This window comes from Myodes glareolus, chromosome 1 (genome assembly GCF_982192425.1).
Source record: "Myodes glareolus chromosome 1, mMyoGla1.1, whole genome shotgun sequence".
Classification (NCBI taxonomy): domain Eukaryota; kingdom Metazoa; phylum Chordata; class Mammalia; order Rodentia; family Cricetidae; genus Myodes; species Myodes glareolus.
This window is the reverse complement of record NC_142026.1, coordinates 56,365,715-56,381,224: the sequence shown is the minus strand read 5'-3', so window position 1 is coordinate 56,381,224 and position 15,510 is coordinate 56,365,715. Positions and strand designations below refer to the sequence as shown.

At 38.3% G+C, this 15,510-nt stretch overlaps 1 protein-coding gene across 4 annotated transcripts in view; it reads left to right on the top strand.

Annotated features, from left to right (window-relative positions):
- The window catches only part of Znf568 (zinc finger protein 568), a 51,637-nt gene that overhangs the window by 15,110 nt on the left and 21,017 nt on the right, over positions 1–15,510 (top strand). For 2 of the 4 annotated variants that reach the window (XM_085690980.2, XM_085690949.2), the window contains one exon: positions 2,373–5,510. The exons of the other annotated variants lie outside the window; for them this stretch is intronic. In XM_085690980.2, coding sequence (XP_085547106.1) covers positions 2,373–3,943 — 1,571 coding nt within the window. In that variant the 3' untranslated portion in view covers positions 3,944–5,510. Of the gene's footprint in view, positions 1–2,372; positions 5,511–15,510 lie in introns of those variants that run through there. 4 annotated transcript variants of the gene reach the window in all.

The following is a 15,510-nucleotide window of genomic DNA, read 5'->3' as shown; positions in this document are numbered from 1 at the left end:
TTTGATAGTGGTCCTTTTTTTATTATCATTGTTCATCCTTAAATGGAGGTATTTTCCACTGGACCTCCTACAAAAAGAAAAAAAAAATGTACTGAGCTAATAATAGGAAATCTTTGTGCTTCACAGTGACCATGCAGTCAGGTTCAAAGTTGGGTTATCCATTATCCCAAGCTGCAGGGATTATCATTTTCATGCTTTCTTTAGTGTTCAAAGTTCCGCTCACCCTCCTGTGCCAGTAATCTATTAAACTAGAATAAGGTTTGTCTGCATCTGCTTACTCAATTGTGCCTTCCTTGCCATTTGTCGGGACCAAGGAAGTCCACTAGGTTCCTTCCACCAATGTCAACACACCTGGATCTCAGAGTTGCATGACACGTCTACGTTTTGCAGGACTCTCTTCCCTATATAGCTCATTCAAAATAAGAAATAGGTCTTGACTTCTGGAATTCTTCTCTACCTTAACCCAGCCCATGTTCTGTTCTTTCCTTATATTCTGGAGTTAAAGTTTCATTGAAGATGTATTTATTATTATGTACTCTGTGTTTGTAGGGTAGTGGAGACAGGTGTTTAAAACCACAATAAGTCTGGGAAGGCCTGTGTTTATCAATCCCAAGGCCACTTTGTGCTTGGTCTGTGACATACTTGAAATACCCTGTGTTCTCTTGTGCAGCATTACTTGGTAAGCTTCCTGCTGACCTTTCCCCACTGGATGATAGCTTTCTGCTGGCTTTGTCCCCTTTCCCCTGCATCCGTATATAAGATGCTCCATTGCTTAACAAACGTGTGGCCCGAGCCGTCAGCTTACACAGTCCTCCTGACCCCAGCTTTTTGTCCTCTTTATGTTCTCATTCCTTCTTTTCTCCCTTGACACCACAGTTGAGGTTTAAAGCAGGTCTGAATTTCAAGTGACGCAGAGTTGACGGCACTGCAGAGGTGTGGAAAACCATAGGATGAGCTGATAGCAGCTGCAGCCAGAAAACCAGTGAATGGAGATGGTTGGCTCTTGATCACTTTATACTTTAATTGGAAATGTGGCTTATTCATTAAGCATATATAAAAATAAATTATAACTAGATAGTTGACATTCTCTTCGTACTTACTAAAAGTTTTGGATTGGAATTTAGTTTGGACAACCTAAATCTTCAGATACTTTCATAATTATTACTTTATGAAGACTAATGGACTTTGGGTATATAGAGTAAACAGATTTACCAGGATTCTATGATAGTTCATGTAGGCAAAAGTAATAAGAACTTGTGGTTTCATGTTTCTTGATGTAATGGAGATGTTGTTTTTCTTTTATATAGTTTATTTCAGTATGTGTGTATGTGTTTGTGCACATGAGTATGAGAGACAGAGGACAATATCGTCCTCAGAATTGCTATCCACTTCATTTAAGACAGAGTGTGTTACTTGCCAGTAAGGCTAAACTGGCTGGCCATTGAGCTAAAAGGATCCTCCTGTTTCCATGTGAATGTTGGGGAATTGAACTTGGGTCCTCCTGCTTGCAAGGCAGGCACTTTACCAACTAAGCTATCTCCTTGGCCTGATTTCTCTGTATTTTAATATGCATTTTTTAGTTTTCTCCAAAGTAATACTTGCAGTTGTTTAAGAAAGTCAATAGAAATACAGATCTTGCCAGCCTGGTCTATAGAGTGAGTCCACAACAGCCAGGACTACACAGAGAAACCCTGCCTCAGAAAACAAACAAACAACAACAAAAAAAAAAAAACACAGACAAATTTTATAGTGGTATCCTATTCTAGCCTTATCTTTCACCTCCTTTGGTGAAATAATTTTTTAAAAAGGTAATGAAGATTTTCATGTTTTTTTGTGTACTAGACTGTACTGGTTAGATCAGAACCCAGAAGCTATGTTCATTGTCCCAAATACCAGTATCTATAGGTCTTTTATTTCTAATCTTTCTCATGTCCTACCTGGAGGTACAGCCTTTAGGACACTAAGGGTTGGAGGTCTCACAATTCAGTATATAAACATTCATATAATTCCTACTTTTTTTGTTAACATGTATCCTTCTATATCTGCTTGCTTCTAAGTCTAGATTATCTTTGGTTTATTTTCTCTAGCCTTTTTCTTGCCTGGGTTGTAAAGACCCAATCGTTAAAAAACATCTATCAGTGCTACTTAGATCTACAAATGTCAGGTTGTTGTTGTTTTCCCATAATATTTTCTGCAGGCGTTAACTTCATCTCTAAGAACTAGGAGGGGGCATTTGCAGTTTAGTTTCTTTTTTATTGGCGACTAAACCCACCTATAAAGATTCAACACCACATTAGCAAATTTCTAAATTGTTATGAATAGTTTAGTGATAGAAAATTTTACAAGTAATGATTTTTGGTCCTCCATTTTAGAAGTTTGGCAAGTTGATGAACAGATGGAGAAACAACAGGAAACACTTGTGAGGAAAGTCACATCCACCTCCAGGAAATCTCTGATTAAGGAAAATGTCATTGACTGTAAAAAGGTTGCAAAAGTCTTTCTTCTGAGCTCAGATGTTGTTCCTTCAAGACAAAGCCTCTATGACTGTGACTCACTTAATAAGTGTTTGGAACAAAACTTAGATATTCTTAGTTATGATAAGGTTTGTGTTAGAGATAATAACTTTGAATGTAATGAGTATGGGGCTCCATTTTATCATCGCTCACCCTGTGCCATAGCTCCCTTTAAATGTAATCAGTGTGGACAAGACTTCATTCATAAACTTGACCTCCTCAGGCATGAGAGAAATCATGCTGGAGAAAAACCTTATGGATGTAAAGAGTGTGGAAAGTCCTTTAGCAGGAAGGAAAATCTCATTACGCATCAGAAAATCCATACTGGGGAAAAGCCATATATGTGTAAGGAATGTGGAAAAGCTTTCATTCAAATATCTAACTTCATTAGACACCAAAGAGTTCATACTGGGGAGAAACCTTATGCTTGTAAGGATTGTTGGAAAGCTTTCAGTCAGAAGTCAAACCTCCTTGAACATGAGAGGATTCACACTGGAGAAAAACCCTATGAGTGTAAGGAATGTGGGAAATCCTTCAGCCAGAAGCAAAATCTTATTGAACATGAGAAAATTCACACTGGGGAGAAACCTTATGCGTGTAATGAGTGTGGTAGAGCTTTCTCTCGAATGTCATCTGTTACTCTGCACATGAGAAGTCACACAGGGGAAAGGCCCTATAAATGTAATAAATGCGGAAAAGCTTTCTCTCAGTGCTCAGTATTTATTATACATATGAGAAGCCACACAGGTGAGAAGCCTTATGTATGTAATGAGTGTGGAAAGGCCTTCTCACAAAGTTCTTCCCTTTCTGTACATATGCGAAATCATACTGCTGAGAAGCCCTACCAGTGTAATGAGTGTGGGAAAACCTTCAGCCGGAAAGAGAACCTTATTACACATCAGAAAATTCATACTGGAGAGAAACCTTATGAATGTAATGAGTGTGGGAAAGCTTTTATTCAGATGTCAAACCTCATTAGACATCAGCGAGTTCATACTGGTGAGAAACCCTATGCATGTACTATATGTGGGAAAGCCTTTAGCCAAAAATCCAATCTTACTGAGCATGAGAAAATTCATACTGGAGAGAAACCTTATCTTTGTAGTCAGTGTGGAAAAGCCTTTAGTCAGAGACAAAATCTCCTCGAACATGAAAAAATCCATACTGGAGAGAAACCATTTAAATGTAATGAGTGCAGTAAGGCCTTTTCTCGAGTCTCATCCCTTACTCTTCATGTGAGAAGTCACACGGGGGAGAAACCTTATGAATGTGATAAGTGTGGAAAAGCCTTCGCTCAATGCTCATTACTTATTATACATATGAGAAGTCACACAGGTGAGAAGCCCTTTGAATGTAATGCATGTGGGAAGGCCTTTTCTCAGAGAGCATCCCTTTCCACTCATACAGGCAAGAAACACTCAGTGTACTAAATGAGGCAATGCCTTATCTATGCAATGCTTTATTTACTTGAAATGTCTGATGTAAGTGCAAAACCAAGATCTCTTTGGAAAAATAATAAAACTTTGGAGTTTATGAGCAAATGCAGAGAAATATATATAGATAGATAAATACAGCATCATAAAATTTTCAATTCTGAAAATCTGTAGATAATACAGTTCCAATAACATTGGAATAATGTTATTATTATTCCATAACATTTTATCTCATAACATTTTTTCTATAATATTTACAAAGTGATACTAAAATTCACATGAAATAGAAGTGTAAACCAGGAATGGTGATGCTTGTCTATAATCCCAGCGTTTGGATGACAGGAAGATTGCCACAAGATTGAGGCCAGCCTGGTCTGCATAGGCTGTGTCTCAATAAATAAATAAAAGTCCAGAAATTGCTGAGATGATTTTAGAAAAAGAATAGTATAAACATACTTATTGTGATCTTTCTACTGTTGGAGATCGTGTCAGGGGAATCTATAGTTTGAGGTCAGCTTGTGCTACATAGTGAGATCCTATCTCAAAGCAAAACAAAAGTATAATCCTAATAGTACTTAGACTAGCACTGTTTTTAATGTATGGTAAATTTGTAGCCTCTTAAAAGTGTATAGTATAGGAACATAATTAGGTGGGTAAACAGGTTATAGAGTGCTCAGATACAGAGCTATGGAAATATATGAACTTAGTGTTTGTCAGACATAAAATCATAAGTCGGCAGAGAAAGAACAATCTAGTCATTTGTTTCTGGAATGTTTGACTATTGGAGAAAATTAAAGTATAAACATTACTGCAATATAAACACTTCCAAAGGATTTGACCTTGAAACCATTGGATGCTGATGAATATGATGGTGCATGTATCGTAGTGCTTGGGAGGCAGAGGCAGGGGGATGAGGAGTTTAAGGCCAGCTTTGACTTCAAAGCAAACTGAGGTAAGCCTGAACTTCACAAGACTATCTTTAAAAGAAAAGAAAAAAATGCAGACTATTTGTCTATAACTCAAAGTCAAAAGAGTCAGTTTTGAAAAAGTAAAAAGATACAGTTCTAGTTCAGATTATTTTCATTTCTATTAGGGACTCTAGAAACTACATGTATATGAATTGAAAACCTGGATGCCCAGCAGTGGGCTAATGGATGAATAAAATACAACCTATCCCAAGGGTGGAATGGTGTGTAGTAGTTAAAAACAAGGAGATTGATAGTGTGTAGCAGAGGTAGTTACCTAAAACAGTGTGGAGTGAAAAATAAGACGCTGTGCAACATACTGTTTATTTATCCATGTAAGTCTCAGTGAAACCCTTCACAAAGAATAGAACTGGGTTATTGAAATTTATTGACTAGAAACTGGTTTTGATGAAATTTTTATATATGTATGTATATAAAGTTATTTAAAATTGATTAGAAAGATTCATGCTAAAACCTTTTTAGTTTTGTCTATCACAAGACATTGGGACTGAGTGTGGGGAGGGTGTTCTTGGGAAGGGGCATGTTTTGTCTTTAAAGAGACTAGTAGAACATAAAATAAATCTTAAAAGTTAGTGACACATGGTAGTAATATGACTTGTCTTTTTTTATAATATCAAAATGGAACAATTCATGCAAGACACCTGAGTAGAGACTGCCTTTAAACAAAGAAGCCACGACACACAATGATTCCTTTTTTCCTCCCAGGTGATGGTGGTGTTTCCTAGTAATTTTCATATTAACTCGCTAAGGGAAACTTGTGCCTGTTAAAAAAAAAATCTAGGATTCACATGCCCTTTCAGATGCTGAACCATTTCATCTGAAATATTTCCATATGCCTCCCAACATCCCAGAGCCAACGCAGAGGGATTAAGATTTTGAAATCACTCTGCCTCCATAATGAGGCCCTATCTCGAAAAACAAACTTTGTCTTGAGGGAACAAATTAGTTGGTAAAGCCCATTTCTTCCAAACATGAGGTCCTGAGTTTGATAAAAAAGATAAGACTTAGTGGTTCACAATTGTAATCCCAGTCTTGGGGAGAGACAGTCAGATCCCTGAGAGCCTATTTGGCAAGTTCTAGGCCAGTTAGAAATCCTTTGCCCCTGCTTCCCCAAAATGAATGGCTCCTGAGGAGTAACACCCAAGGTGTCCTGTGACCTCTCTGACCTCCATACAGATGTGCACACACCGAATACACACAAATATACATACCCACACAATCCTTAGAATGGTACTATATACTAAAAATTTGAAGTTAGTGTGTTTTAGTCTTTGATACTTTGTTTCACACTTTAACATTTTTGGTATTTGGATTCATCTTTCAACCAGTAACGTATTAAATCCAAGTAAATTTTTATTGTGACATTGGAAATATAAACTCAACATTAATAGATGGATGATTGTTATTTTCTTTGACAAAGTGTTAAGTAAAGCGATTATTTGGACAGCTGCTCAACCCTGAGCCGTATATATCCAATCCTTTATTAAATTTATCTTTCAAGCAGTGATGTCTTAGGTTAAGGAAATCTTTATCATAAATTATTTACTTATTCATTTGAGGCCAAGTCTCATGTTTCCCAGTCTGTTTTCAACTTGCTTTGTAGCTAAGGATCAGTTTGAACTTCTGATCCTCCTTCCTTGCCACCTCCCAAGTGGCTGAGAATATGCACTACCCTGCCTTGCTTATGAATTGCTGATTCTTAAACCCAGGGCTTTAACTGAGCCACATTTTTAATCCAAATTATCCTAAGTTTGAAAATCTGAAGTTAGTGTAATGAAAAATGTGGTTTTTATTTCTTTGTGATGTTTTTGTATGTATGTGTGTAGTACTAGGAATTGAAACACTGCTCCTTTTCACTACGTCCTCACCTTTGGTTTTCTGAGACGGGTTTTCATTTGCAGCTCAGCATTGTCATTGAGCTCAGATCCTTCTCCCTCAGCCTCCCAAAGTATTGAGCTCATAGGCATTGCTACTGTGCCCAGCTGAAAACGTGTTTTATTTACTATTTTAGGGTATCATCATCTAGTACATACCCCTCTCTCAGTCTGCCATTATTCCACAAAGGATTTGCTAGGCTCTTAACTAATTACAAATGTCTTTAGCATCTTACAGAAATAATAAGATGTTCTAGGGAATTTGCTTCGTGATATTGGTGTTCTAACTCTGATTTTGCATATAGTTAACATAAACATTAATTTCATTGTTAATATATTTTGAAATGAGAAGCCTTTTTCTCTTAGGTGGCTATACACAATTTATTTGTTCAGTCTTAACCTGCAACCCATTTAATTCCTTTCAAAATCATTGACTTACAGGCTTATCTAGTTTTGGTTGAAAGCAGTGAAGACCCCAAATTCTGAACAATGTTTTCTAAAAGGTCCTCATTTTCCTAACATATGAGACAATCTTTAAGATAATTTTTTAAATGTTTGTCATCTTTACAGTATTAGTTGATGAGCAAAAAACCACTAATGCATTTTTTTAAAAACACGAATTAAGGGTATTGGTCAAAGGGGGTCTTTAGATTTTATATTTGAACACTAATTTATTTGAAGTTGACTTCACATAAGTAAAAATCTCTTTTGGATAAAAGTTATTAAACATAACTATAACAGTTTGTACTGTTATGGTACTTTGAATGATGGACAGTAGCTTGTCATAAATAGCAGGGATTAATTTTAATGGGAACAGTGTTTTACTAAAGTATAAATAAAGAATTATTGTCAAGGGGCTGAAGAGATGACTCAGTGGTTAAGAGCATTGCCTGCTCTTCCAAAGGTCCTGAGTTCAATTCCCAGCAACCACGTGGTGGCTCACAACCATCTGTAATGAGGTCTGGTGCCCTCTTCTGGCCTGCAGACATACACACAGACAGAATATTGTATACATAATAAATAAATAAATAAATATTAAAAAAAGAATTATTGTCATTCTATATACTTTTTTCTTTGATAATCTTCATGTTAAGTCTAGTTTTGTGAGCATACTTAATATTTATAGATATAAAAATAATTTTCAAATTTATACATTGACAATATAAGAACCCTCTGTAAATATTCTCAGTTGTAATGCATTTGTTTTTGTTTGGGTTTTTGGTTTGTTTGTTTGTTTGTTTGTTTTACTAGACTCTTTTTTTCTCCCATTTTCCTATCCTTGTGTTTTTCTTTTTTACATTGGGCCTGTATTTCATATGCTGTATACAGTTGTATAAGGTGTATGAATTACAAGCCTCTGCTGCCTCTTCCATTACATTGATTTGAAGTAAACAGAGTTATTTTTCAACTGCAGATTGGAAGGACCTCCTTAGGGTTTTCTCTGGGCCTCCCCTCCCCCCAGTAAGACTGACTAAACTCGATGAATGAGGTGAAGTGCCTGGTTATAAACTGAATATGGGATCTAAGTGGGGATTTCACTGATTGTGATTGTTTACCAGGGAGCAAATTATCTGTCCTCCGTAAATTTACACCCCCTTCCTGTGCCTTAAGTGTTAGGACCAGAGATATACCAGTAGAAGTGAATTCACTAGGATCATGTGAAAGAAGAGAAAAACATAAAGCTCTTGTGCTTTCATGGTGACCATGTAAGGTGTACTTAGATGTCAGCCCTTTTGAAGTACCGTGGGGAGTGTTGTCTATAACCAAGCTCTACTCCCTATGCAGAAGACTTTCAATTTTATCTATAGGGGAAAAGAGCATGTGGCCACTAAACACCCTCTGTCTTGCCAAAGACGGTAAAAGAGATAGATGTGCTTCTAAAGGCTGCATGCTAGGATTCATGGCAGTGCAATGTGAGATGGAATAAAATTATAGAGAGTGCTTCCTCTCCTGCACACTGGAACACCATAGCTGTGGGGCTGCTATACAAAACGGAATTATGAAGCCGGGCCGTGGTGGTACACACCTTTAATCCCAACCCTTGAGAGACAGAGGCAGGTAGATATCTGAGTTTGAGGTCAACATGGTCTCCAGAGTCAGTTCCAAGACAACCAAGGCTACCTAGAGAAACCCTGTCTGGGGGGAGCAGAATTATGAGATAGACGAAGAGATCTTAGTAGATGAGAGGACCTGCAAGATGTAGAGGAAACTCAAACCAGCTGCCAAACATTAAAATAGTCAAGCATTTTTTAGTTTGCACTTTTAGTTGCACCTTAGTTTGCACTACATTCTTTCAGTTAAACATCAGAAGGTATGTTTAAAAAAAAAAAAAGGCAAGGAAAATAGGCTGAGTACATGAAGACTGAAAATAGACTGAGTACATAAAACCAGGCTCAAATCTGGCACAGATTCATAAGTAAGAAGTTTAAGATAAGTATGGTTGAAATGTTAAGGAGTGTTGTGGAAAGCATAGTCAAATATGCAAGCAGATAAGTAATGTAAGCAAAGAAATGGATGCATTCCAAAGGCTCAGGAGGAACACTAGGAAATATGCCTCTGTTGTGTACTGAACACAGCCAAGGAAGATGCAGGAAGTTGGAAATTTTAGCTGAAATTTCTCAAGCTAAAATGCAACTCACAGTGTCTGAACTGAAGATCAATTAAAACGATGTAATGTGATTGTCACTGGAGTGTCAGAAGGAAAAGATAAATATGTTGACAATTAATGGCTGAGACTTTTCAAAATCGATAATGATAATCACAAAAATCACAGATCCAGTGGGTTCAAAGGAACACCAAACAGATGAAATATGAAAACTACCTGTGTATACCATACTAAAACTGCAAAAAAGACAAAGCAAACCTTGAAAGAAGTCAATGGGGAGAGCTTTTCAAAGACCCTCCTGTTGTAATGTCTATTATGGTTTCATTTTGTATTGTTACTGTTCCATAGAAGAAGGGTTAAGAAGCATTGAGTTTCTCTTTAGAAACCATGTATGCAAGAAAAGTATTTAATGTGTTTTTAAAGTTTGTATTCTTTGGTGAAGTGGTTAAGATGGGAGAAAATGTTAAAACTGTCTGAGAGCTAGACACCGAAGGAAACTTCTGTCCTGGTTTCTTGAGGACAAGGCCTCTGAGGCTGCACCCAGAGAACCCATACCTTAACAGAAGTCACTGCAGAGGTAGGGTCCCATCCTTTAAAGTTTGAAATTCGCCAGTCTTTGAGAAGTGAGAATAGCTAGCACACTTGGTACTCAAAATATGTAGTTAGGAACAGGAACACCACTTTCTCAAACCTTTCCCAAAAACCTAAAGGGGAAGAAACACTTAACTCCTGTGGAATCAGCATTACCATGGCGGAAAAGCCAGACAAACAATAATACAGACTATTGCATCCTTATAAATACTCTGAGGGCTGGGGAGGTGTCTCCGTGGTTAAGAACACTGTCTGTTCTTGAGAGGACCTGGGTTTAGTTCCTGGCACCCCCATGGCAGCTCACGGCTGGAACTTCAGTCCTAGAGGTTCTAGCCTCCTCTTCTGGCCTCTGTGGACACTGTACACATGCAGACCTCAGACATACAGCCAGGCAAGACACCACCCATATGATAAATTAATTTTTAAATTTAAAATATTGATGCTAAAACACTAGAAAACAATTTAAATATATGTTTAAAAGAATCACACACCATAATAAAATGATATTTCTGAAATGTAAGGATAGCTCTTCATATAAGAATCAATAAATGAAGCCAATTGCCACATTAATGTACTAAAGACACCATCATTTCAGCTGATCTTAAAGGGGAGAACTGACAGAATTCAAGCTCATTTTCTTTTAGAAATTGAAAATCTTGGTGTTGTGCATAATTACAATCCTAGAAGTTGGTTAGTGAAGGTAGGAGGGTCATGAGTGCAAGGCCAGTGTGTGCTACACGAGGGTGAGTCTAGGAAAAGAGGACAGAACCCTCTCGATAAAGTAATAAAAGGGAAGTAATCAATAGGTCGTCTCAAGGAAAGGACACTTAGCCATGTCATCTCCCTCTAGCTGGCTTATCTCATTAAAGAATTAAGGGCGACATACAGAAGCTTCATTGAAAATCTTAATGGTAAAAGGTGAGGTCCTCTTGCCATAAGCCCATCGGTGGATAAAGAAAGTTCAGTCTGTACATAACAATGGAATATTATTTAACAATAAGAAATGAAATCCTGGAACATGCTATAATGTGAAAGTTCTTTGAAAACATTCTGCTAAGTGAAGTAAGCCGCTAAATACAAAAGACTAAATTTCTGTAAGTTAAACTTACTGAAGTACCTAGAATATGAGAATTCAGAAGTTAGCATAGAGGCTACCAGAGATGGGAACAGAGAAATGGAGTGATGTTTAGTGGGTAAAACAAATGGTGAGAATTGTCTGGAGATCGTGGTCATGACTGCATAATAATGAAAATATACAGGAAAAAATTGATAAAATGATAAATCTTCCCACTCAAGTTCAAAAATTCCTCTCATAATTTCAGTACCTATATTGTCTTTGGAGTCATTTTCTTGCCAGGTGCTTTTGGCACACACAGTTAATCCCAGCACCCAGGAGGCAGAGGCAGGCAGATCTCTGAGTTCAAGGCCAGCGTGCTCTACAGAGTGAATTCCAGGACAGCCAGAGCTACACAGAGAAACTCTATCTTAAAAAAACAATTTTTAAAAAAGTCATTTCTTCAATGGATTTTCTTCTTGTTTTCTTTCACTGTATCCTTGATGTCTAGTACTTTTGATTGTGTAATGGACATGATGACTAATACATTGTCATGATGCTAGACTTTTTTCATATTTTTAAAAATATTTTAACTGAAGTAGAATTATACCATTTTCTGCCTTCCCTTTCCTCCCTCCAGCTCCTCCCATGCCCCCCACTCTCAAGTTGATAGCCCCCTTTTCTTTGATTATTGCTGTTACATACACAACGTAAATGCACACACATATATATGCACAAATAATTAAGTACAACCTGTTGGGTCTGTTTTTATTGTCTGGGTGTAATTGGTTTCAGGGCTGACCATCTGCCTTTGACAACCCACAGAGGTGGTTTATCCCTGGGAGAAGCTAATTCTCCCAGCAGTTGTTTGTTGCCTGTAGTTCTTCGTCTAGGGGTGGGACCCTTCAAAAATTTTCTCTTCCACATTAGTTACATTCATTGATTCTGCCATTGTTCTGGTTTTGTTTATGTATCCATTTCTAGGAGAGGCTGTTTCCTAGCCGACTTCTTGATGTTCTGACAATCTCCGCATCCCCTCTTCCTTGGTGTTCCCAGAACAGTAGCTGCAGGAGCTGTGCAGTGCAGGACAGGTGTGTCCTGTGGAGCTGGCTTCCCTGCAGTCAGCTGATCCCTGCACTGTGTCTAGTTGTGGTTGTCTGTGATGGTCTCCATTTAATCCTGCAAAGAAAGGCTTCTTTAATGAGGGGTGGTAGCTTCAGTTATCTGTGGGACTGAGGTTAAGATTTATAATGTAGTAGGAAATTATGTTGATGCAGCAAAGTGGTGGTCGTAGATTCTTTTCTAAGGTTCATGACCTCACTAACCCTGGAAAACTGGCTAGGTTTCCAGTACCAGTCACAATCTCCGTCTTGTTGAGTATGCCTTAAGTCCAGGTTCTGCCATGTGAGTGCCATTTATTACATCTGTACAGAAATCTTGCCGTCATAGTCATTGTCGTGATTCATGGGTGTTGCAGTTGGGTAGTACTGTTTAATTGCTTCCTTTCCTTGGCAGCTTGCATAGTATTTTTTGGAAACATAGAAATTAGATCCAAAGGAAAGAGGCTTTCAGGCCAAATCCAATCTGAATTATCCAAGACCTGTGTCTTAAGTGTGCAGGGTCTTTAGTACTTGGGACCAACCCTCAACCCCGAGAGTCAACATAGACTATGCTGATAGTCTCTGTTGTTTGGGGAGTCACTTGAACTATTCTGACCAATCCTTTAAAAGGTTTCTCATGCCTAGTACTGGGGGGAAGGTTGTTAGTCTATCATTGTGGGGAGCATTGTCAGCCCAAGTGGCATAATTTCTTTTAATATATATAAATATATATATATATATATTTATGTTTCACACACACTTATGTATCACATATAATATAATTTTAGGTAAATATAAAGTAGTATTATGCCTTTAGCAAACAGCCTTGGTGTTATTTGTCCGTTGTCCCTCCTCCAGCAGTGTGCATAGCCACTGCACTCATCATAGCCCGGAAACAGCAACAATATAATGTCCTTCACCAGATGGATGGATAATGAACATGTGGTACATAAACACCGCTATGCTGTCTAGCTGTAAAGAACAATTAAATCATGGTCTTCGCAGGTAAGTGACTGGACTTGGAAAAGTTTATAGTGAGTAAGGTAACCCAGAAAGACAAATGCCACATTTTCTCTGTCATCACAGTTTGTAGCTCCAAATCCTCAGGTGAGATATGACATGGAGTAACCACAAACAGCAGGAAAGTATAAAGGGACCAGAGGTGCAGGGAAGGTTGAGAGGAGACACAGGTGGTATGCAGTGGGATACAGAAAAATGCGAGATTTTGTGACACTTCTTAGAATAGTGTAGGTTTTATCCTCAAAAGCAGAACTTGACTAAACTTAAAACCCAATCTGTCTCTCCTGAAGGAGGCAGTAGCAGAAACTATTTTTTCCCCTTCTTTAGTCATCTAGCTGTTCATTTCCCTGGGCTCTTTGGAGTTCCCCTAAATATGCAAGGCTCGGGCATCTCTCAAAGACTCCCCTTTTTGGAGGTTTATTTTTTATTTGTCTGTGGTGGGGGGGGAGAATTGTGAGTGTGTTAGAATGTGTGCTGTGTGTGTGTGCAGTGCTCATGGAGACCAGAAGAGGGCATTGGATCCCCTGGAGTTGGAGTTACAGGCAGTTGTGATTTGGCAGAGCTCTGGCCCTCTGGAAGAACAGGAAGTACTCTTAACTGCTCAGCCATCTCTCCAACCTCCTAGATTACCTTTTTCTTATGTTACTCATTACCTAAGCAGCTTCATGTATGAAATGCTTGTCCTAATCTATTGCCATTTGCATTTCTCTATTTGTTGTGTGTATGTAGGTGCGCATGTGGTCAGCAGACAGTTTGTAGAAGTCTTTCCATCATTTGGGTCCCTGGGCTTGATCAGCTTGTCAGACTTGGGCAAGCACCTTTATCTCTCTGGCCTCTACTGCTGTTGTTTATTGGACTATATATGTGTGCAGCTCAAAAAACGGCTTGTGGGAGGTGGTTCTCTCCTTTCATTATGTGGGTCCCAGGTTTGAGCTCAGGTTCTTAGGCTTGGTGGCAAGTATCTTTACCCACTAAACCATCTTGCTGTTCTTTTGAGAGGGTTGGTTTGTTTGGTGTGTGTGTGTGTGTGTGTTTGTGTTTATGGGAGATGATTCAATTGGTAAGGGTTTGATGTGCAGGCCTGAAGGCCTGAATTCAGACCCTAGCCCAATAACCTGTAGCCCCAGTCCTTCTTGGGGAGCAGAGTCTGCCACTGTAGCTGAAGTGAGCCACATGTTCAGGAAGACAGACTCTGATTCAAAGATCATGTGGAGAGCAGTAAAAGATACTCAAAATCAACCTCTCACCTCTACATGTGCACATGTGGGTTTCCACACCGATTGTGTTCATTACAGAATTTTGTCATGGATTTTTTTTGGCTATCTTTTGATATGATTATGTGATTTGCTACTTTAGCCTATTGATATGCTGGATTACATTAATAAACTTGGAGGTGTTGAGCAATCTTACAGATCGTGGTTGAGGTATATCATTTTTCTTATGTCCTCTTGGACTTTGATTTGCTAATATTTTGTTCAGGATCTTTTTATAAATTTTTTTATGATTTATTTAACTTTGTTTTATGTGCATTGGTGTGAAGGTTTCAGATCCCGTGAACTGGATTTTCAGACAGTTGTGAGCTGCCATGTGGGTGCTGGGAATTGAACCTGGGTCCTCTGGAAGAGCAGTCAGTGATCTTAACCACTGAGCCATCTCTCCAGCCCCGTTATTCAGGATCTTCATGTTAGTGTTCAGAGAGATATTAGTCTGTGATTAGTTGTTTTCTTGTAATTGTCTTTAGAAAACAATCCCTCAGGATTGATGTAATTTCTTCCTTGTTTGGTAGAATTTATTAGTGACTATTTCTGGGCCTCGTGCTGTTTTTAAAGTTAATGATCATTGATTTCGTGTCTCCTATTTTAAGCCTTTTACACTTTTTCTGTAGTTAGATTTTCTTCTATTATTGGTTTTAGAAGTTTCTGTTGAAACATACTCAAGCTCAGGGATTTCCTCAGTAAACGCGAGTTTTAGGTCTGTGCCCCACACATATCTATTTTTGTTTCAGTGTTTCTGACCTAGGGTTTTTTGTTTTGTTTTTTGGTAAATTTCACCACTCAGCCTTTAGCATGCTACTGGTTTGGTTTGGTTTGGGTTTGGTTTTTCGAGTCTGATTAACTACAGTGGTCTTATTATACCTGAATCAGGTTTTCAAACTCCGGTTTTATTTTTACTATGCCTTGCAATTTGTTTTTGTTGTTGAAAATTGGACCTTTCTTGGCAAAAGTAACTCAAGCAAGCAGACCTCTAGTGGTGTGATCCATGTAGGCAGAAATCAAGCAGCCCGAGTCCTAGAAGACTCTGGGAATCTTGTCCTAGCATCTCCATTCTCAATTC